The sequence below is a fragment of the Gymnoscopelus braueri genome, assembly GCF_963280865.1.
Source record: "Gymnoscopelus braueri genome assembly, chromosome: 13".
NCBI classification, from domain to species: Eukaryota; Metazoa; Chordata; class Actinopteri; order Myctophiformes; family Myctophidae; genus Gymnoscopelus; species Gymnoscopelus braueri.
In genome coordinates this window covers 8,279,498-8,303,952 of record NC_137615.1, presented here as the reverse complement: position 1 = coordinate 8,303,952, position 24,455 = coordinate 8,279,498, and the positions used below count along the sequence as shown (strand labels likewise).

Genomic DNA, 24,455 nt, shown 5'->3' with positions numbered 1-24,455 from the left:
GCCAATACTTTTGTACTTCTGCTGAGGTAAATTTTGAATTTCTAAATTTCTACATTGCAGCATTGATACTTTTACTTAAGTAAAGAAATTGTGTTTTTCCACCACTGTCCATGACATGCAACGGTTTGAAACCCCCTGAGCTATAGGAGTAGTCCCTGTCCCAACCACAGACGTCTATGAGTGGTCGCCGGTCACTCAGCGACCACATATAAGTGCTTCACTCGTCACCTACTGACCCACTTGGCTCCGTGACCACGACACTTTGGGTCCCCTCGATTGACTGGAATGGTGTCACATGTGCCGGGCAGCTATTTTTTCCGCTCATTTGGAAAAGCCAAGCCAGGCCAAGCTATAGGAGCCAAGCCAAGCCTGGCCAGGCAGCCAGAGTCAGACGGGGGGCTTTCAGAGCGGAAGATTTCCGAGCCCCGCATGCATGGAGGGACTATTTGTAGGCATGCATGGGAAAATGACACGTGATCCTGGAACAACCGCTGTGACCGGAATGCCCGCAGCTAGGGGCCAACAATGCCCAGCTATTAGCTGTGTCACATGCTCAGGGGCAGCGGTGCACAGGATACCAAGTACTTTTACTTTTACTCTGTTTCAAAGACCACCACGTAAAGGGATGGTTCAGCCCAAAATAATCTTTTTCTCTTTCGATTACTCACCCATACCGTACTCATATTTTTTTGTTTTTGTGGCATTCCTAAGCCAATAATTTGATGACCAGCGGACCGGTAGGCAGCGGTTCCGGTAGGAGACACAAAGGAGACTCTTAATTGTGTCTCCTACCGGAACCGCTGCCGGTCATCAAATTATTGTCTTAGGAATGCAACAAAAACTAAACTCCATGGGGTGACTAATCGATTAAAAAAAAAGTCATTTTGTGGGTGAACTATCCCTTTATCCCCTATTTCAAATATAGTGAACATTTCTGGATTTTTTTTCAATACAGCAATGCATATTAAAAACAAAATGTAATTAAAAAGTACTCCAGTACTCTAACTCAAGTACAAATTTGTTTTGAATTTAATATTTCACCAGGAGTATCTATACTTTGACTCAAGTACTTGGGTTGAGTACTTTGCCCACCGCCGCTCAGGGGCCACATGGTTGAGGATTCAGACACACTACAGAGCTCCTGCCACACACATAGCTGTGTTAAGCCAGTGGAAAGAAAAACAAGCAGAAAAAGCTGTAGCGATGGTGTGAGTGTTTGGAGGGGTTATCACTCACACCTCTACTGTACCTCCAACCACAAGAAACAAGGAATGGAGACAGGTGACAATGACAGGTGTCACATGCAGGTGACGTGACAGTGGAGTTGCTTCTGTGCTGGGAATTGGGCTCAGTGTGATATGACTGCTATTAACTGCTATATTTCGAGAATGTCCACCTATAACGACAATAGGGATGTCGAAAGTCGTTAACGTCTTTCCATTATGGAGCAAGTATGATTATTTTAAGTCGGGAATTCGATTCAGGCGCAAGGACACAACAGAACAACCCATTGATGCGAGCGCACGCACGCGCGCACGCACTCACGCTCACACACACACACACACACACACACACACACACACACACACACACACACACACACACACACACACCCCAAATAAATTACTGGAGCGCTCGACTGGTCTGCACGTACTTATTATTTTGCATAGGTGATTGACGTTTTGATGTGTCTTCGTTTACAAATCCTATAGCCTGAGGGATATATAATATCCGGTGTTTACACAAGTGTGGGGAAAGTCAAAATGGGCTCCGTCACTGTCTGCATATATGCTAATGGTCAATGCTTGTGTGGAAGTTCAGATCAATTACTCAACCCACTGAGGAGAAAAATGCAGATCAGACAGAATGACCGAGTGACGGAATGGAAGGACAGAGGTTCTTTAAATTTATAGTAGGATGACTAGAGGACAAACCACTGGCTCTTGCTCAGGCTGTGAATAATTCATGCTCTCTCTCTCTCTCTGAGTCTCTCTCTCTCTCTCTCTGAGTCTCTCTCTCTCTCTCTCATTTACAAGTATACTGTAGTCACATAAGTAGAGCGCAGAGAGAACAATGTAGTGCCTCAAAGAAACGAGCATCCCAGGTAAACAATGAACCTACTGTAGCATCTGTCTAAACAACATGCCATCTAAATACAACTCTGTACTTTTGAAACTATATACCAGGTAAACAATGAACCTGGCTTCTGTCTAAACAATCTAAATAACATTATTTTGTTCAGGCAACGAATGGCCCACACAGATGGAACAACACAGCAACAACAACCTCACCCTCTTCAAATTGTTATTTCAATAATGCATACCTACTCCTTTTTTTCATATCACGTGTTTCCCCTTCGTTTCCCCCTTCTCCTCTAGCCTGGCATTGCCAGACTGAGATGACGTTGGATTCACTCACATGAACATGTGAGTGAATCCAACGTCATCTCAGTCTGGCATCAATGCCAGGCTACTTCTTCTCGTCTGCCTCGCTCACACCACCTTCTTTATCCATCTATTTCTAAGTTCATGTCCTCACTTAGTGACTCGTGACTTTGCCAGCCTCCGTTACAGTACCATGATGTATGGATAGAGAAGCACAGTTGTAATTTTCTGCATCACTAAGTATGCCCCCCGCCCCAAAAAAAAAATAGAAAAAAGAAAAACACACACAAAACGCTTGGAGCAGTGTTATAAAATAACAAGAGAGCAGGTTTGAGTCCTCGGCTCCACACCAGCGGTTCTCAAACCTTTTCATGTCAAGGACCCCTATGTATTTGGCTGCGGACCCCCCCCCCCATCTCAAAAACATTTTGGGCCAGGGATTTTTCAAAAATAGCAGATCTACAAGCTCATAGCTCTAGCAGATTGAATGTAAAAGCAGGTATCATGACACTCCCAGAAAAAGAGAAGCTCCCAATCTGGGATTTTTCATAATCTTTTCTGTCATAAAGAGCAGGTGAATTCCACCAGACTTTGCTTTTCAAAACTTAAAACGCAAAATATCAGTAAGTGGTAAATATGGAAGTATAATGTGCATGCTGTGAACAATGTATTTCTTTCTCTCTCTCTCTCTCTCTCTCAACAGTAAACAAATACAACAATACTGTATATGCTCTGTTATGTTGTAATGTATTTTATTGTTCCTTGTTCTAATAGTTTTTTGTGGGGACTGCGGTCGGATGAAAATTTGCATCACTGCTTACAAAATCAGATGCATTTGCATTATATTATTATGTACTGTTCATTAATATGCTCTGTCCCGTCTAAATAAACAAATAAAGTAAGTCAATGTGAATGTGAATGTGAAATGTACATACAGTAGCCAAAAGGAGGGAAAAAAATGTGTTTTGGACTGGACTGACAAAGCCGAATGCATCTACAGTCTACACTATGATCATTTATTTAGTGAAAAAATAGTGCAGCGATTCTCAATCTGTGGGCCGGGGACCACTGGTGGCCATTGCAAGTGGGCCCCAAAATAATTGGCAAAACACAAAGATTTTAGTGATAATATAACATTAATTAATATAAACAAATGATGTTCCAAATATGTCCTGGTATTGTTTTCCTTTCAATCCTGGAAAAACGTAGTTTTCACGGTGATACCGATAAATATAGGAACTTTAAAAGTATACTACGTTAGTTCCATTGATTCCAAGCCGGAACACAATCGATTGATTGATCATTAAAACAAACAGGTATATTGGCCAATGCAATCGTCTTAATGGCGTGGGGGCGTTTTGGTGCTTTTGAGGGACTGAGAATGAGGTTAGAGTTTTAAGGAATGGATGCAAGCGATTGAGAACATGTCTGTAAATCACAGACTGACAGGAAGGAGGATTTACATGAAAACGCCATTCAATTATCCCAGTGGTCCCCGACCTTTTTTTCCTTGCCCCCCCCCCCCCCCCCTCACACACACGCACGCACGCACGCACACACATACTTCTCATACAATGAATAGAGAAAATAACAGTGGTGGAAAAAGTACTGACATGTTTTACTTAAGTAAAAGTATCAATACTGCAATACAGAAATACTCTGTTACAAGTAAGAGTCCGGAATTCAAAATGTACTAGAGTAAAAGTACAAAATATTGGCATCAAAATGCACTTACAGTACCAAAAGTAAAAGTACTCATTATGCAGAATGTCCCATTTCAAGTTTTCAAATGTATAGAAATCTTTTGAAAATAGCAGATCCACAAGCTCATGCGACGCATTGTGAGCTTGCAGATCGGCTATTTTCAAATAGCCGAAATGTATATAGGGCTGAAGTGGTTAATGTATGTTTTGTAATCAAATATTTGTAGTGGAGTAAAAAGTATAATATTTGCCTCTGAGATGTAGTGGAGTAGAAATAAAAGTACTGAAAATTGGAAACATTCCAGTAAAGTAAAAAAATACCTCAAAATTGTACTTAAGCACTGTACTTGAGTAAATGTACTTAGTCACTTTACACCACTGGAAAAAAAAAATCTTATCCACTAATAGCCTCAAGGGGAATCCACCCTGGCCACGGGAGATATCACGCTTTTTGGTCTTCCGACAGAGGGCCCTATTTTCACCAGTGCCCTTACCCATTATCCCTAAACTTCTTTGCCATTTTTTTTTTACTGTTTTTAAAAACATTTTTAAATAGTTCAACTAGCCGATCTACATCGACACAGTGTGAGCTTGTAGATTGGCTATTTGAACTATTTGAAAATCTTTTTAAAAAGGGGATAAGGGATAATGGGATAATGGGTAAGGCACCGGCGAAAATAGGGCCCAGAGGCTCCGGTCCACTCTGCTACACTGTGCAAATCAGTGTCGTCAGGCAATGGTTTGCATTGTATGTGACGTCAGGCCTGAGTTTCGGTCAGATATATAGCCCTTCGAAGGAGGACAGAGAGAAAACAAGAGACAGAGCGAAGGAGAGAAGCGTTGATAGAAGTATAGAAGCATAGAAGTATATCTTATTATTTACATTTGTTGCCGAGAAGGTTTTGGAATTCATTCGACATCATGAGGGAAATAGTCAGCATGCAGGCCGGCCAGTGCGGCAATCAGATCGGATCTAAGTTTTGGGAGGTCATAAGTGACGAGCACGGTGTCGACCCCACCGGGACCTACAACGGCGACAGCGACCTGCAACTGGAAAGGATCAACGTCTACTACACCGAAGCGACGAGCGGCAAGTTCGTCCCTCGCACCGCGCTGGTGGACTTGGAGCCGGGCACCATGGACGCGGTGAGGTCCGGTCCCTTCGGTCAGATCTTCAGGCCGGACAACTTTGTCTTCGGTCAGACGGGCGCCGGCAACAACTGGGCCAAGGGCCACTACACCGAGGGAGCGGAGCTGCTGGACTCCGTCATGGACGTGGTGAGGAAAGAGGCCGAGAACTGCGACTGCGTCCAGGGCTTCCAGCTCACCCAGTCCCTGGGAGGCGGAACCGGCTCGGGCCTGGGCACCCTGCTGATCAGCAAGATCCGCGAGGAGTACCCCGACCGGATCATGAACACGTTCAGCGTGGTGCCCTCCCCGAAGGTGTCGGACGTGGTGGTGGAGCCGTACAACGCCACGCTGTCCGTCCACCAGCTGGTGGAGAACACGGACGAGACGTTCTGCATGGACAACGAGGCCCTGTACGACATCTGCTTCCGCACCCTGAAGCTCACCACGCCCACCTACGGAGACCTCAACCACCTGGTCTCGGCCAACATGAGCGGCGTGACCACCTGCCTGCGCTTCCCCGGCCAGCTCAACGCCGACCTGAGGAAGCTGGCCGTCAACATGATCCCCTTCCCCCGGCTGCACTTCTTCCTGCTGGGCTTCGCGCCGCTCACCAGCCGCGGCAGCCAGCAGTACGTGCAGCTCACCGTGCCGCAGCTCATCCAGCAGATGTTCGACGCCAAGAACATGATGGCCGCCTGCGACCCGCGCCACGGCCGCTACCTCACCGTGGCGTCCATGTTCCGCGGCCGCATGTCCATGCGGGAGGTGGAGGAGGAGATGCTCAAGGTGCAGAACAAGAACAACAGCTACTTCATCGAGTGGATCCCCAACAACAGCAAGATGGCCGTCTGCGACATCCCGCCGCGCGGCCTCAAGATGGCCTCCACCTTCATCGGCAACAGCACGGCCATCCAGGAGCTGTTCAAGCGCATCTCGGAGCAGTTCACGGCCATGTTCCGCCGCAAGGCCTACCTGCACTGGTACACGGGCGAGGGCATGGACGAGATGGAGTTCACCGAGGCCGAGAGCAACATGAACGACCTGGTGTCGGAGTACCAGCAGTACCAGGACGCCAGCGCCGAGGAGGAGCCAGAGGATGAGGAGGAGGACGACGATATCTAAGGACCCCCTAACGGTTATAGGGGGGTTTAGAAGGGTTATAGGGCCTAAATCTTCTATTAGAGGTTTTCTCATTCGCTTGGATGCATTTCCTGAAACTCGAACTCTAAAAGTATCAATACTGCAATACAGAAATACTCTGTTACAAGTACAATGTACAAAATGTACTCGAGTAAAAGTACAAAAGCATTGGCATCAAAATGTTCTTAAAAAGTACCAAAAGTAAAAATACTCATTATGCAGAATGTCCCATTTCAAGTTTTCAAATGTATACAAATCTTTTGAAAATAGCAGATCTACAAGCTCACAATACAAAAAGTTGAGAAGCATTTCTCTAAAGTAATCCCCAAAATAGTAAAACAAAAAGAAGAAATTCTCATAACACTATACTGTCCCTGGAAAACAACAACAAACTAAAGCAATCAAAAATGATCACATGCATCAAAAGACACTAAGGGTGTCAAAAGTCAATCACTAAACCAATACAACCAAATGCATAGCACCTTCTGATCATTGCAAAGTATTTGCTTCAAAACTGGACAGAAACAGTGTTGTCAAAATAAAGAAAAATCCTGAGCGAACAATAAAAAGATTGTGTAACAACTCTAATATAGAGCAATATTATAATATAATATAAAATAATATAAAAATACGAGGCTGTGGTTTCCTGTGGATTTAAAGGCAAGGCGAGTTTATTTGTATGGCACATTTCAACAAGGCCATTCAAATCTTTTACATAAAACATTAAGCAAATAAAGCTGAAAAATACAATTTAAAAATAAAATGTCTTAATGTTAATAAACAAAATAAAGTAAATAAACAACTCCTGAATGTCTGTACACTGTGACCAAGGACAGATGTGATACCAGGACAGATGGTGTGGAAGAGGGTATGAACACACTTGCTGCGCGTGTGTGTATATGTTACAGGGAAAATGGCATTCCAGGGAAATTGAAAGGGGTACGCTTGTTTTCATGCCCCTCATGCAATTCTGTAGAATCAACGCTAGAGGGCAATGCAAGCCAGACATGAGCCCCACACCACACACGCACGCATGCACAAACCAGCACGCACACACGCATGCGCACACGCGCGCGTGTACACACACACACACACACACACACACACACACACACACTCCAGGGGGCGGGCCTGGCGGGCTATGTTAGTGCAGTGAGTGGCACTTGGGGCAAACGCAGTCCCCACACAACATCATTTACGATTCTGTGCCTATCGGTACATAACTCGGACGGCGCTTAAGTCGACTAGCAGACCATCGGCCGGTCGTCGCGGGCACTCGCGCCTGGAGGCGCTCGGGCGCGACTCCTCGGCCTCAAGGTCTGCTAAGTCGGAGCGCCTACCGTCATGGTCCAAAACTATACTTTATCAGCGAAAAAAAAGTAGTCCGCGGTTGTTTGAAAAAGTAATGTCCCAAGCTGGAGTCAAACCCCGGCTCCCAGTGGTAGTGGGTGGGGAGTCCAATGATTATCGAAGTGCGCCACTGAGGCTTGTTACTAGTGGTGCAAAGTAACAAAGTAGATTTACTCAAGTACAATTTTGAGGTATTCGTACTTTACTTGAGTATTTCTCTCATATTATCCATTTTATTTTCAGAGTTCCCCTAGCGTAGCTTCCTGGTTAGTATGTTGTTGTTGTGGTCGTCGTCCTCACATCAAAGCCCCGCCTCGCAGCACCGCCCCGTGCCTATAAAACAAGCGCTCCCCTGTCAATTTCCCTGGAATGCCATTTTCCCTGTGACATATACACTGGAAGCTAGTAACTCCAACACCCAGCATGCTTATCCCAACCAGTGCTGCCAGATTTTGCGAGAGAAATAAGCAACCATGGGTCTATGAAATCAAGCCCAAAAGAAGCGAGTAAAGCGACTAGGCCACATTAGCACTTTAAACCAATAAGCGTCGGATATTTGAAAACAGACGATCTACAAGCTCACAACGCGTCGCATTGCTGTACATCTGCTAGTGAAAAATTATTTGATGAAAGATTTTTTTTTTTACATTTTAACAACACAAATCTGGTACGGGGTTCCCTTTCCCGGTACAAAATATTTGGGGGGGAGGGGGTCCGTGGACAAATACATATTAATTTGGGGGTCCCGGACAAGAAAGTGTTTGAGAACCACTGGTTTAAACAACATTTAGGAAGCAAGCCCAAATAAGCAACTACACTTGCACCTTTACCTGTAGCTATTACTCCGAGGGGCAACTGCATGGGTTGACTTTTAGTCAGACACGTGCTAGCCTGCTGCAACCCTCCTGATTTCGTGTATAAAGGGGCGTGTGTATAGAGCCGGCGAGAGACGGCGCCTGATCCCATTGGTTCACCGATCTGTCCGTCAACCCCCGCCCCGTTAACACAACATTACGAGCGACGCCCACTGCACTCTGGTTGGTTGGGAAATGAAACACTTCCTCATACCCAGTACAGGCTATAGTTGGGCCAGGCTTTTATTTTTTAGCAAAACTAAGCAATAAAAGCCTGGAGATCGAGGCTAGACACGTGCATGACGAATTCAATGTCCAGAGCTGTTGCATCATTTCGGATACGTCAATCCGTTTATTTAACATAATATGCGTTCTTTCCATCATCAGAACGCATATGATGCGTGATCATGCGTGATCGTAGGTAACAGAACTCATACAAGAAAAGATTGAAGGACAACCTGCATGGCAACATGATCACGGTCAAAAACTGAGTGGCCTTTTCCCCATTGCACACCTGGCTCTCATCACCCACTGCCAAGTATAAATGAGTAACCGCCCCCTGTGGTGGTTACCATGGTGATTAACAATGCCACACCTCTGCACCATATAGGGTTGCCAGATCTGCTTATTATAATTTCCCCGCAAGATTTTATTTGAAAATAGCCGATCTACAAGCTCACAACGCGTCGCATCGCGACGCGTTGTGAGCTTGTAGATCTGCTATTTTCAAATAGCTGATGTATATGTTAAAGTGCTCATGTGGTCCATAGTCGCTTCTTTTGGGCTGGTTTTCCTAGACCTGGTTGCTTGTTTCTCTCACAGAATCTGGCAACACTGACCATGAGTATAAAATAAAACAAAACAGAATAAACGATAATTGTATGCTGGCTCCAACAAAGCCCCAAAAAAGGCAACCGGCCAACTATCAATATTTACAAGCAACTATACAGAAAAAGATGCCCAAAGACGCTTATAATAAGCACTGATGCCAACAGCAAACTTCTGGCTAAAAGGCTGGAAAATCTCTCAAGGCCCCCCAATACCAAGCCCGAAGGATTTTTTTCATATCGTATGAACGTCCAATAAAATGCTAGTGTTCAATAAGTAATAAAGCTGCTTCATAATAATTGTCAACAATAACAAAAGAGGACCTGCACAGCTCTCAGCAGCTCACATCATTAACCCATTAATACCTGGAACTGTGTCATTTTTAGATTTGAGCTAAAAAGCATTATTTTACACTTTAGGCTATTCAAAAATAGCAGATATACAAGCTCATAGCGCGGCACCGAGTGCCGCGCTATGAGCTTGTAGATCTGCTATTTTTGAAAAATCGTGAAAATGTGTGCAAATCTTTGAATATATGTATTTTTAAAGCAAACATTTTTAACTCAAATCTTTGCTTCTGGGGGGTCCCTGGAACAAAATATTTTGACTGGGGTCTGCGGCCAAATACATATAATTTTGGGGGTCCTTGACATGAAAAAGATTGAGCACCACTGATATAGAAACATACGTTTTTCAGAAAACTGTTGGGATTTAGGAGACATGTAGAATCGGCTTCAGGTCTCAATGGGTTAAACCGTAAGTCCATTCAGTACAGTGAGCATTAATACTGTACTGCGCCTCAGCTGAGAGAGTACACATCCATTTATCGCCGGTACTTCAGCTGTCGCTTTGATAAATCCCCCGCCCGCCATCCAGCGACGCGGTAAACAGAGCACCGATAAATATCATACATCAGATCATAGGCTTCCATTAAAAATGTCACCTTCAAGGCCCTGTAAGCACCGAGCTGTGCCAGGAGACCCATTGAGATAAATGGCCCCTGCAGGGCCGAGCTGCGTGGGGGAGCAGTGGTGGGCCTCATGGCAGAGCTGCGTGGGGGAGCAGTGGTGGGCCTCATGGCAGAGCTGCGTGGGGGAGCAGCGGTGGGCCTCATGGCAGAGCTGCGTGGGGGAGCAGCGGTGGGCCTCATGGCAGAGCTGCGTGGGGGAGCAGCGGTGGGCCTCATGGCAGAGCTGCGTGGGGGAGCAGCGGTGGGCCTCATGGCAGAGCTGCGTGGGGTAGCAGCGGTGGGCCTCACGGCAGAGCTGTGTGGGGTAGCAGCGGTGGGCCTCATGGCAGAGCTGCGTGGGGGAGCAGCGGTGGGCCCCCGGGCTGAGCTGCATGGGGGAGCACTGCGCCTCAAATAGTGTTCAATTAATAGTGTTTATAGAAGTTGGCAAAAACATTTTTATGTGGAATGGTGAACAATATACTAGTGAAATATTGTGATTATACAAAATGACTTTGAAAAAGTTTTAAAAGTTAGACTTTAAGAAAGTCGGACAGCAGATGTCAGCCTCGAGGGCTAGTGCAAATAATGAAGGCAACTAGTAGAGAAAGTACATCTGGGAGACTGGGACCATTAATGTGACAACATGACGTGTTTCAGTGCCTGCAGCATTGTTCCAGTGAGCTGCAGAATATGCACTGTCAGGGAGAGAAAGGGAGAGTGTGTGTGTGTGTGTGTGCGTGCGTGCGTGCGTGCGTGCGTGCGTGCGTGCGTGCGTGCGTGCGTGCGTGCGTGCGTGCGTGCGTGCATAGCACAGTGCTCTTACCCAACGGGTCCTGAGGTGATTTCCCACAGCAGTAAATTTTGTGGGCAAAACCATTACGTGAACTTAATTGAACACACACACACACACACACACACACACACGCATGCACGCACGCATGCACGCACACACCCATCTTCTCTTATAGGGCTCCCTGGTATTTTCAAATGAGTGTCTGCAGCCAAATGCTTTTGGGGGTCCTTGGCATGAAAATAATTGAGAACCACTGGTGTGTAGATCATTGTTTCTCAACCAGTCGGCACTGGTCAATGGTCATAATTCATTTCAGCAGGTGGTTGATGGTAAAATGTTTAAATATATAATATATATTGTACCTTTGTTAAATGTATTTAAAAAAAAGTCCATCAAAAGTAAGCCTTTATTTATTTTTTTACTAATAGGCATAGCGTGGGAAACATTGACTTGATATAGTGTACTTGGTTGTGTGAGGTGACACACTGTTGTGTGTACTTGTGTGCCAGTGGGTCTCTGTCACACAAGTACACATAATTCTTGTAAATCAGCGGTTCTCAACCTGTGGGCCGGGACCCCCGGGGGGATCCCCACATGATTTTGGGGGGTCCCGAGATGACAGTACAATTTAAGGGCTTTTAAGACCTTAAATCAACAAAAGAAAGGTAAGAAAAAAGACCATCACTGCATCAAAAGCAATCACCAAACTATACAATAAAAACTTGTCAACAATGGCCAAATTGTCAAAAAATATAAGAAAGAGGCATATTTTTTGTAGATCTGCTATTTTCACCATATTTATCTGTGGAACGAGTCAAACTAAATGTAATGCCTCAACTCCTACAATTCCACGTGCTTGTCAGTGTGGGGGTCCCCAGTTCAAATATGATTATTTTGGGGGGTCCCCAGTTAAATTATGATTATTTTTGTGTGTCACAGCCTGAAAAGGTTGAGAACCACTGATGGACAGGGTGCACTAGTCATGTGACCCAAGGTGGCATCAGTGCAGGATTAATGGAAGGGCTTTTGGTGCTGAAGCACAGGGCATCAACCTTAGGGGGCACCAAACGGCGGGGAGAAAGTGAAAGAAGACTGAACTATCGCTGAAAAACATGTTACCAAAAGGAAATGGACAAGCTACAGAGCGGTATACGTACAGTACGGATGTCAAACCACAACATCTCACTCAGTCACTTTCAGTTAGTAGGCTCGTCGAGATGAAATTTGCATCAAGCTACATAATATCATGTGAGTACTTTATTTCAATCTTATTTTAGTTTCATCAAATTAATCTAAACGTTATTTGTTGAACACTTTTCACACTCTGCTTTGCACTCAGTTTCAGAAAATGTATTTAAAGAGACAGCTCAGAAATCCTTGTTTTGTTACCAAACATTGTTAAAAGTATTGGATGCACGGTTTAGTTTTTTATCTGGAGCAAATGGAAGCCCAGGCTGGAAATTAACAAACTACAAATGACTGGTTGTGACGATGATTAATAAAAATTTTCTGCTGAGTCCCTGAAAAGACTAGCTTGGAGTAGGGCGGGTCACATATTGTATCACTGTATATATTTGCATAGGTGACTTGCTCAGGGACACTTTGACACTTGAACTTGAACCAAATGGAGAGCTGAGTTGATAAAATGTACATGAACTTCAATAACAGTGGATACAATAAGATTATGTCTGGTCATCTTTCTGGTTTTCACCACATAAAGCCTGCATGTCTCTCTCTCTCTCTCTTGTCTGTCTGTCTGTCTGTCTGTCTGTCTGTCTGTCTGTCTGTCTGTCTGTCTGTCTGTCTGTCTGTCTGTCTGTCTGTCTGTCTGTCTGTCTGTCTGTCCACACAGTGCTGTATTTCCTTGTCTGCTGTGGACCTGCTCAACCAGATGGTGAGACAGACAACTTCCATGCACTGCATTCTGGGTAATGTAGTGTGAGACAAGACATCTGATTGTTCAGAGACATGTTCCAACCAATAAACAGCAAGTGTTAATTAAGGACTTTTCAAACTCCACCACAAACCACATCAAAATAAATGAATAATTGATATGGATTCATAGCAAGTGAATATTGAATAGTCTGTATTAGTATTGTACGTAGTTAGTAGAAGCAATATTTCTTGTGCTTTTCTTTGTGTTTTGTGTGAGTTTTGGACAATATCTGTTGTACTAGCAAAAAGTGTGTTTTGAAGAAAATGTAAAGTCTGGTGGAAAGTCTAGTTAGGTGGAGATTGACGGAGTCTAAATGGAGAGTTGCTCCGTTATCCAAGGAATGGTGTGTATACATCCTCAACAGTCTCCCACAGAATAAGATGTTACAGTCACATTTATAGACGTTGTTGTTTCATTCGACGTTAACGTTGTTATTTACAATGACAGATAGCAGCTCACTGATCACCACACTTGTCCAACTCTTTCTTTCTTTCTTTCTTTCTTTCTTTCTTTCTTTCTTTCTTTCTTTCTTTCATCCAGTATATCTGACAGTCAGTCCAGACAGATGTCAGTTCTTTAAACATGAGACCATCTCACTGAGCTGTAAGGAAAAAGGCAACTCTATGCTGGAGTGGTCTGTGAAAAGACACACTAGTGGGAAGGGCAATGGAACCTGCAACAATGAATGGGGCATCACTGAAGGTATGTATGTACTGTATGTACAGGTATGTATGTGTGTGTGTGTGTGTGTGTGTGTGTGTGTGTGTGTGTGTGTGTGTGTGTGTGTGTGTGTGTGTGTGTGTGTGTGTGTGTGTGTGTGTGTGTGTGTGTGTGTGTGTGTGTGTGTGTGTGTATGTATGTATGTATGTATGTATGTATGTATGTATGTATATATACGTACGTATACGTACGTAAGTACTGTATAGACGGACGAACGAATAGATAGATAACTTTGAACTGATATCCCTTCCTCTCTGTGTAGGAGCATCCTGCACCATAACCCTGTATAGTCTGGACAGTGGACATTACTGGTGTCAGTCCAAGTCAGGAGAACTCAGCCGCTCGATCAACATTATGATCTCTGGTACAACCAATCATTACATCACTAGTGGATATAGACACTAGACAGATATTGTCATTGTTAACACAGATATTGTTTCAGTGCCATATGTTTCCATCCGTATGTACTCACATGTTAAATGTTTATAACATCACAGTGAAACAGTCAGCCTTGAGCCCATATCTATAACACAATGGAATGTGTTTCATCCGTGACAATAATAAGTGGTGCATATCAGACAACTAAATAAGACACTCATTTAAAATTTGATACAACATTGAAGTGGATTATTTTATGAAAGAAATCTTTGTATTGTAACCTCAGAGTACAGTACAGCAATAAAAAAAACATTTTGTGGCAGAAACTTTTTGTGTTGAGATGAAGCAAGGACCCTAAAGTAGTCTGTCATGTTTACCGCATTCATGCAGTTTTAACATAATTCAGTACTGTGTTTCAAGTTTTAATTCAATTGTCCAATGAGTGTCTCTTCACTCAGTATGACCCTTTATAACCCCCCCCCCTGTTCTAGATGCAGATGTGATCCTGGAGAGTCCTGTACTTCCTGTGACGGGGGGAAGTGATGTCACACTACGCTGTCTGTCCAAAGACAAGACCACTGGTAATCCATCCTCTGACCTCCCAGCTGATTTCTACAAAAACGGATACCTCTTCAGCACTGAGTCTACAGGTCAGATGACCATCCACAGTGTTTACAAGTCCAATGAAGGATTCTACAAGTGTCACATCTCTGACATCGGAGAGTCACCAGAGAGCTGGATGGAAGTGACAGGTGAGACTTGAGATTATTTGACTATTATCAACATAAGATAAACCAGTGTTTGGATGCTGAAAGCCATTGTTCTCTTTACAGATTCATCTTCCACCTCCTCTCCAACATCGGCTCAACCAGATGGTGAGACAGACAACTTCCTTGCACTGCATTCTGGGTAGTGTAGTGTGAGACAAGACATCTGATTGTTCAGAGACATGTTCCAACCAATAAACAGCAAGTGTTAATTAAGTACTTTTCAAACTCCACCACAAACCACATCAACAAATGAATGAATATTTGATATGGATTCATAGAAAGTGAATATTGAATAGTCTGTTTTAGTATTGTACGTACTGTAGTTAATACTGCAGAAGCAATATTTTTTGCGCTTTTTACCAATTTTTTCTCCCCAATTTAGTCATTATGCCAATTCCTCCCCACACACATTTGACATTTATTTGTGTTGTCACAGCTGTTGTATCACTGGCTCACCTGCCAGTGGGGAGCCCCATCGGGAGGAAGTAGAGCCTCCGTCCTACTCCTCCTGCCCAACACTCCCCTCTAACAGCCCCCCTCCCTCCCCCCCAGCCCGTAGGAATACATGCAGTGACAAATATCACCCTCCTCTCCGCCCCTCCCCCGAACACGGGCCAATTGTGTTTGTATAGACGCTCGACAAAGCCGGATGCACCGCGGTCCGCGGTGTATTCAAAACCCCAGCCTACGTGGTGCTGGTCAGGCACTTTACCACTGCACCACCCGAAGCAATCATTTTACACCCATATTAATTTACCTGAAATAGTAGTGAGAACAGAACTCTTCCCATGACTCATGGCCTGCCTATGGCTGAAGCGTGACAGTCCATAATGGAAATGTTTTTGTGACCACGACAAAACATGTTTTGTTTTCTTGTGGTCACCAGATACATTAGAAAGGGGTGCTTTGTGCAGCACATATCTCTGCCAGGCTGGGTGGCCTACCCAGGGGTGCATAGGTCGTGGGTTGCAGCCGTCAGGACCCGATGAAGCTGCGGGGGGAAATTTGCCTGACACGGTTCCACTTTTTGCATTTTAGGCAAAATTCTGAGGGCAGAAGTGAAATCGCTTTTGGGTCTGTGTTGTTTAGAATGTGTGACTCAAATTTGGGATCAACCAGACATGCATTTCTGTAAATAAAAAAAAGGCACCTCCTGCCTGAAAATGTGGATGAATTATAGCTGTTTATCATAATGACCCCAGAGTTAATGTACTGTATCGTGATTTGTGTGAGTTTTGGACAATATCTGTTGTACTAGCAAAAAGTGTGTTTTGAAGAAAATGTAAAGTCTGGTGGAAAGTCTAGGTGGAAATTGACGTAGTCTAAATGGAGAGTTGCTCCGTTATCCAAGGAATGGTGTGTATACATCCTCAACAGTCTCCCACAGAATAAGATGTTACAGTCACATTTATAGACGTTGTTGTTTCATCCAACGTTAACGTTCTTATTTACAATGACAGATAGCAGCTTACACCTGATCACCACACTTGCCAACTCTTTCTTTCTTTCTTTATTTCATCCAGTGTCTCTGACAGTCAGTCCAGACAGATGTCAGTTCTTTAAACATGAGACCATCTCACTGAGCTGTGAGGAAAAAGGCAACTCTATGCTGGAGTGGTCTGTGAAAAGACACACCAGAGGGAAGGGCAATGGAACCTGCAACTATGAATGGGGCATCACTGCAGGTATGTATGTATGTATGTATGTATGTATGTATGTATGTATGTATGTGTGTGTGTGTGTGTGTGTGTGTGTGTGTGTGTGTGTGTGTGTGTGTGTGTGTGTGTGTGTGTGTGTGTGTGTGTGTGTGTGTGTGTGTGTGTGTGTGTGTGTGTGTGTGTGTGTGTGTTGTGTGTGTGTGTGTGTGTGTGTATGTATGTATGTATGTATGTGTAAGTACTGTATAGACGGACGGACGAATAGATAGATAACTTTGAACTGATATCCCTTTCTCTCTGTGTAGGAGCATCCTGCACCATAACCCTGTATGGTCTGGACAGTGGACTTTACTGGTGTCAGTCCAAGTCAGGAGAACTCAGCCGCTCCATCAACATTATGATCTCTGGTACAACCAATCATTACATCACTTGAGTCCATATCTATAACACAATGCAATGTGTTTCATCAGTGACAATAATAAGTGGTGCATATCAGACAACTAAATAAGAAATAGGCTCCTTTAAAAGTTGATACAACATTGAAGTGGATTACTTCATGAAAAACATTTTTTATTGTAACAGTACAGCTGTAAAAAGAATCAACATTTTGTGACAGAACCTTTTTGTGTTGAGATGAAGCAAGGACCCTAAAGTAGTCTGTCATGTGTACCGCATTCATGCAGTTTTAACATAATTCAGTACTGTGTGTTTCAAGTTTCAATTCAGTTGTCCAATGAGTGTCTCTTCACTCAGTATGACCCTCTATAAACCCCCCCCCCCCTGTTCTAGATGCAGATGTGATCCTGGCGAGTCCTGTACTTCTGTGACGGGGGGAAGTGATGTCACACTACGCTGTCTGTCCAAAGACAAGACCACTGGTAAACCATCCTCTGACCTCCCAGCTGATTTCTACAAAAACGGATCCCTCATCAGCACTGAGTCTACAGGTCAGATGACCATCCACAGTGTTTACAAGTCTGATGAAGGATTCTACAAGTGTCACATCTCTGACATTGGAGAGTCAACAGAGAGCTGGATGGAAGTGACAGGTGAGACTTGAGATTATTTGACTATTATCAACATAAGATAAACCAGTTTGGATGCTGAAAGCCTTTTGTTCTCTTTACAGATTCATGTTCCACCTCCTCTCCAACATCTCCCACCGTCCTCACCATCATCTTCCACCTCCTCACCATCATCTTCCACCTCCTCACCATCATCATCTCCCACCTCCTCTCCAACATCTCCCACCTCGTCTGCAACATCTCCCACCGCCTCACCAACATCTTCCACCTCTTCTCCATCATCTTCCACCTCCTCTCCATCATCTTCCACCTCCTCTCCAACAACTTCCACCTCTTCTCCATCATCGTCGACCTCCTCTCCAACATCTTCCACCTCCTCTCCAACATCTTCCACCTCCTCTGCCATCATCTTCCACCTCCTGTCCAACCTGTGATGCACCCCCCCTCATGTCTCTGACCAGTCTGATCATTAAGCTACTGGTGCTCACTCCCTTTGTGGTCTCGACCTACATCTCCATCTCCATAGTGAGAGCTAGAGCTGCAGGTGAGATAACCCCATTGTATAAACACACACCTTTAAAGTCCAGCTGCAATGGCTTTTTGTGACCTTTACAGAGAGAGAGAGAGAGAGAGAGAGAGAGAGAGAGAGAGAGAGAGAGAGAGAGAGGATAGAGAGAGAGAGAGAGAGAGAGAGAGAGAGAGAGAGAGAGAGACAGACACAGACAGACAGACACAGACAGACACAGACAGACAGACAGACAGACAGACAGACCACATTGCCTACTGTATTTTTCTCCTCAAATGTTTTCGCAATCAGATGGGGTTGATGGACTATTTCAAGTCCATCAACTTGAAATAGATTCAGAACAGAGCAGCAATCCAACAGGAGTTGTTCGCAATTCAAAGGGTTAGCAGTAATTATTATATCATTAATATTATATTTATAATTTATTTTAGAGGTGTTAAAAAGGTCTCAAGCCCTTAAATTGTCACTTTAGACATTTGCAGATACCCTGTATACATACTGTATATGTTGGTTTGTTTACTGTCGAGTGAGAAAACAGAAAAGCACAAATATTTTGGGGACCCCCAGTTTGAGAACCACCGTTCTAGTCTAGTCACTGATATGACCCCCCCAACTCTGTCTGTCTGTCTGTCTGTCTGTCTCTCTCTCTCTCTTACGCTCTCTCTCTCTCTCTCTCTCTCTCTCTTACGCTCTCTCTCTCTCTCTCTCTCTCTCTCTCTCTCTCTCTCACTCTCTCTCTCTCTCAGCTGCAGCCGATGCGAGGAATAGAACAGACGATGATGATGTCATCATGGAGGTAGCCGTGTAGCCAATCAGAAGTCATTACTGCGTGTCACACAGTCCACTGTATCACGGGTAGATCAGACATACTCTCTCTCACACACAGTGTGTGTGTGTGTGTGTGTGTGTGTGTGTGTGTGTGTGTGTGTGTGTGTGTGTGTGTGTGTGTGTGTGTGTGTAAACATGTACAGGCAGTTTTAATTTTCCTTATATTTTAAATAATTAAAATTTCACATCTGTATGTATGGGTAAAAAAGCATGATTATAAATCATTATAAACTATCTTTTTCTAGTCCTTGCATGACTTCAATTGTATTCTAATAAAGATTTTTGAATTTGAAAGCTGACTGCTTCTTTCTATAGAATGCATGCATATACAAGGATAATTATTATCATAATTATTATCTATCCATCAAGTTATCATTTATGTTTTTGGTGGATGTTAGATTTACGTGCTGTAATTCTGATTCATATATGAATCATATTTCATTCTATTGCTTAGACCCTGTATTAGCTTGGGTTTTAAATAAAACTCCCATCATACGAGAGAAGGTGTACGTTTTTGTTTTTAATTCTTCAATGGACCTGTGGGTAAAACGTCCTCTCCATGGACCATGGGTGAGTGTGTGTAGGCCTACGAAGAGCTGAGTCTATTAATAGAATATGGTGCATGTAGCGTTTGCCTATACAGGAATACTCATAGTTTCACAGTTACACACGACCTGGGTATTTCTGTTTTATGAACATTTAGGCATATTATGCTTTGGGAAGAGTTCCGTTTTTGACAAAACTATCGACTATAGTCAGAATACTGTGGCATATACCCCCAGACTTCATCTGCTCACCCAGAGTCCTAGCCTACGTCAGTCAGTCAAAAGTGTGATAAAAATAACCAACCACCCATCCTGTTGACACAAACCACACAACTCTGTATGTGTAGGCCTATGAACAGCTGATCAAACACATAGTGACTTCATGGTCTGTTTCCTCTACCTTAAAGATAACAGTTAAAACACTGACATACAAACACTCTGCCTTAAAGATAACAGTTAATACACTGACATACAAACACTCTGCCTTATATTAAAGATAACAGTTAAAACACTGACATACAAACACTCTGCCTTAAAGATAATAGTAAAACACTGACATACAAGCACTCAACTCACATTCTGGTTATGAATGTGAGACTAGGCTGCTGTGACTGACTAGTCACTGCATGCATTCTCACCACAAACATGCATCTTGTCCAACACAATCTAATGTAGAAAACATAAAAAAGTTCAGCCAATGGAAAAACAGCACAGATAATACGGTATCATTCTAACTTCTAATTGGATGGGCAGCCTACAGCCCGCCTCCAAAGTCCCCTCACTGTAAACCCTGCTCTTCCTGTCATGTTAGTCACTGCTTAAACACACACACACACACACACACACACACACACACACACACACACACACACACACACACACACACACACACACACACACACACACACACACACACACACACACACACAAAACCTCCTCTTCCTGTCATGTTAGTCAAAACACAGACAAGCACGCACGCACGCACGCACGCACGCACGCACGCACGCACGCACGCACGCACGCACGCACGCACGCACGCACGCACGCACGCACGCACGCACACACACAGATGTGTGTGTTAAAGTGCTGTTTCAGCAGAACTGCCTGCTGTGCCGACTCATCAGAAAGACAAGGTGAAGAGGACATGTCTAGAATAATTGTGATGCACTCACTCATGTCATGGTCTCCTATAGGCTCTCCACTTACTGTATACAATACAACTCACTCATGTCATGGTCTCCTATAGCAGTGGTTCTCAACCCCCAGGGGGGTCCCCACATGATTTTGATTTTAATGGGGTCCCCAGGTGACAGTGATATTTTCACAATATTTATCTGTGGTAACGAAAATGTAATGCCTCAACTCCTACATTCCTACATTCCAAAGTGCTTATCAGGGTGGGGTAACCCCAGTTCAAATGTGATTATTTTGGGGGTTCACGTCCTGAAAAGGTTGAGAACCACTGTCCTATAGCCAGGCCTATGCTCTCCACTTACTGTATACGATACAACTCATTCATGTCACGGTCTCCTATGCTCTCCACTTACTGTATACAATACAACTCATTCATGTCACGGTCTCCTATGCTCTCCACTTACTGTATACAATACAACTCATTCATGTCACGGTCTCCTAGGCTCTCCACTTAATGTATACAATTTGTATTGTCCCCGTGGGAGAATGTGTTTGGGCATGCAGCGCAGTTGTAAAAGCACCTTAAGATGAAACATTACACCATGGTGCATTGTAAAGGATATTACAAATAAAGTCATTAATGATGGTCGAACCTGACAATCTGCTGTTTGCACTTTATCTCATGTAAAATGCTCTGATACTCTTTCGCAACTTAAAGGCACAGTTCACCCCCAAAATGAGACCCATGGAGACTTGATGAATTCATGGATATTCTTTTGCTTTTGTCGCATTCCTAAGCCAATAATTTGATGACCAGCGGACAAGGTAGGCAGCGGTTCCGGTAGGAGACACAAAGGAGACTCTTTGTGTCTCCTACCGGAGCCGCTGCCGGTCATCAAATTATTGGCTTAGGAATGTGACAAAAACAAACAAATATCAATGAATTCAAGTCTCCATAGGGTGACTAATCGATAGATTTTGGGGGCGAACTACCCCTTTAATGTCTAATCTCATGTATATACTGTACTGTACCTGCTGCTATGTGGACCCATACCAAAGCTACCACCTTTGTGTCTAACCGTATGCACTTTATGGAGAGTTTGTCCCAAACTGTGGAACAAACTCCCCATTGCAGTTAGAACTGCAGATCCAATTTTCCACCATAATATGACGACTCACCTCTTCAGACTCCACCTTACTAGCCCGTAGCACTTCGACCATGTAGTCTTATGCAAAGGTTACAATGTAATTTAGATGACATGTTATGGACAGATGCTATAGGTTCATTTGTTTACCTGGCATCCTATAGTTACTATATATATTTTTATATTGTTTACACTGATGCTAGGTTCTTGGTTTACCTATGATCCAAGATGACTGAGGCACTACACTGTCTCTCTACATTTGATGTACGTGTCTGCTTACTGTAAGTCACTCTGGATAAAGAGTTCCTCTGCTAAATGCCTGCATTGTAAATTGTTATGCCTAACCTTTTAGGCGTTTGTACCTTTTATTTATGTGTACCTTGTTGTCTCTATGTCATAGCTGTAAAACCATTGTTGTAAATGTTCTTTTTGTACACAGGGCGCCATTGAAAAAGAGACCCTGGTCTCAATGGATTTACCTGAAATAAAAGGTTTCAATCAATCAATCAATCAACCTCATGTAGGCCTACATACCGTACCAGTAAATATGTAGATATCTTTTTTTCCTATACTCGACATTTCTCTTTGCTGTTTGATTTCTTTTTTTCTCCTTGCTCTCCCTGTCCCTCCCCCTCTTCTTTTCTTTTTCTCTCCCTGAAAACAACAAAAAACGATGGAGCTCGCACAAAAAAACGAATTTCACCCACTTCTTTACACCTGTAAGCAAACCTGTGATGTGACAAAGTTGAGTCTTATTCAGAATTTTCCTTTTAAAAAGATGTTTGCTCTGAAGAGTACATGAATAGTTAATGGGAAAGACAGCTCTGGCCCACTATCCCTCTCCTGCAAAATACCTCTCAATGTTCACACATACAGTAGGACAAGGGTCTTCAACAGGGGGTCCGCCTGGGACACCTAGGGGGTCCTCAGAGTTAACCATGAACCTTTAACCTTGAACCTATAGCATCCCTATAGTCTGAGGGGAACATTTGCAGATCTACAAGCTCACAACGCCTCACGCTGCGACTGCGAGGCGTTGTGAGCTTGTAGATCGGCTATTTTAGGCAATGACGTTTAATGTACAGTAGAGGGAAAAAGGGCAGACCAAGTACGGAGCCAACGGTCAAGTATTGAGGGTTTAAGTGGTTAAACGTCTGAAACACATGAACGTGAATCCAACATGTTAATGTCAACAAACAAAACAAAAACATTATTTTACACGACACTGATGACAGTGCCGTCAAACAAGTCTATGAAGCCGTCTATGAGATCCATGAAAAAGTTGAATCTCCAACACAATTTTTATACAACATCTTAGTGGGGGGGTCCCTGCTTCATCTCTGTCTAAGCTAAGGGGTCCTCCTTGGCCTGAGAAACGTTGAGGACCCCTGCAGTATAGGACCTGGTCCGTCCCCCAACCATATGCACTGCCCACTGCCACTTCATAGACCCTCCAGAAAAATGCGATTGCAGAATTTACCGCATAATCGGCAAAATGGCGCATAATTATGCGGGGGTAACGTTTTTTCAAAAAGGCCGCATCGCATCGCATAGTATGTGCTTCGCAACGCATATTTCCGCATATTTCACAACTTTTCCCATATTTCGCAACTTTTCGCATATCGCATATTTCGCAACTTTCCGCATATTTCGCAACTTTCCGCATATTTCGCAACTTTCCGCATATTTCGCAACTTCCCGCAATTTCACCGCACAAAATTGCAAAAAAAAAAAAAAACCCGCATATTTCATCGTAAAATCAAGAATTTTAGCCCGCATAATCAAGGATTTTTTGCCCGCGTTTTTCTGGAGGGTCTAAATTTTATACAACATCTTAGTGGGGGGGGGGGTCCCTGCTTCATCTCTCTCTAAGCTAAGGGGTCCTCCTTGGCCTGAGAAACGTTGAGGACCCCTGCAGTAGGACCTGGTCCGTCCCCCAACCACTGCCACTCCAGTAGCTCCCTCTCACTACACGACTGTGTGTGCACCTGCCACAGTTACCTAAGAGGTTTTTTGCACACACATCCATCAGCGCTGCAGCAGGTTTAAATCATCCCTCGAAAGCAATCAGTTAAGAATGTGCTGGCTTTTGTCCCGGATTCAAATTGAAAGACCTCTGCTGGTCTGCGGCATATTCAGCCTGTTGACAAGCAATTAACCCCGTCGATCCGGGAACGCATCTGTGTCATCTTTGGCTATTCAAAAATAGCAGATCTACAAGCTCATAGCGCGGCACCGAGTGCCGCGCTATGAGCTTGTAGATCTGCTATTTTTGAAAAATCTTAAAAATGTGTGCAAATCTTTGAATATATATTTTTTAGAACGAACATTTGTAACTCAAATCTTTGCTTCTGGAGGGTCCCTGGAACAAAACATTTTGAGATGGGGGTCCGCGGCCATTATACATCTTTAAAAAAAATCTAAATCCTAACTATCCTAATTATGTTGCTATATCAGTGGTGCTCCAACTTTTCCATATCAAGGACCCACAAAATGATATGTCTTTGGCAGCGGACCCCCATCTCAAAATATGTTGTTCCAGGGACCCCCGCAGAAGCACAGATCGGAGTTAAAAATGTTCGCTTTAAAACATCTATATATATATATATATATTTAAAGATTTGCAAAAAAATGGTGAAAAAAATTACAGATCTA

General features: G+C 43.7%; 3 protein-coding genes across 3 annotated transcripts in view; 2 read left to right on the top strand and 1 right to left on the bottom strand.

Annotated features, from left to right (window-relative positions):
- LOC308098723 (cytoplasmic phosphatidylinositol transfer protein 1-like) overlaps positions 1–24,455 on the bottom strand; it is a gene marked incomplete at its 5' end in the record, with an annotated part of 188,967 nt that overhangs the window by 23,902 nt on the left and 140,610 nt on the right. The gene's annotated exons all lie outside the window — the stretch shown is intronic.
- On the top strand, positions 5,009–6,340 carry LOC308098584 (tubulin beta chain-like; the record flags this gene model as incomplete). Its single annotated transcript, XM_080446994.1, has 1 exon — positions 5,009–6,340. The coding sequence occupies one exon, from the start codon at positions 5,009–5,011 to the stop codon at positions 6,338–6,340; it is 1,332 nt and encodes a 443-aa protein (XP_080303120.1).
- LOC308098729 (uncharacterized protein) lies at positions 13,644–17,536 on the top strand. The gene is made up of 7 exons (XM_080447158.1): positions 13,644–13,773; positions 14,054–14,155; positions 14,661–14,921; positions 15,003–15,044; positions 16,463–16,624; positions 16,903–17,004; positions 17,387–17,536. The coding sequence occupies exons 1-7, from the start codon at positions 13,695–13,697 to the stop codon at positions 17,422–17,424; spliced, it is 786 nt and encodes a 261-aa protein (XP_080303284.1). The 5' UTR covers positions 13,644–13,694; the 3' UTR covers positions 17,425–17,536.

What these genes read in the sequence shown, in the direction of transcription:
- LOC308098729 (XM_080447158.1), top strand. Translation starts at nt 13,695, where the DNA reads ATGCTGGAGTGGTCTGTGAAAAGACACACTAGTGGGAAGGGCAATGGA. An exon ending in GATCAACATTATGATCTCTG is followed by an intron (nt 14,156 to 14,660) that starts GTACAACCAATC and finishes CCCCTGTTCTAG; the next exon opens with ATGCAGATGTGATCCTGGAG. An exon ending in CATCAACATTATGATCTCTG is followed by an intron (nt 17,005 to 17,386) that starts GTACAACCAATC and finishes CCCCTGTTCTAG; the next exon opens with ATGCAGATGTGATCCTGGCG.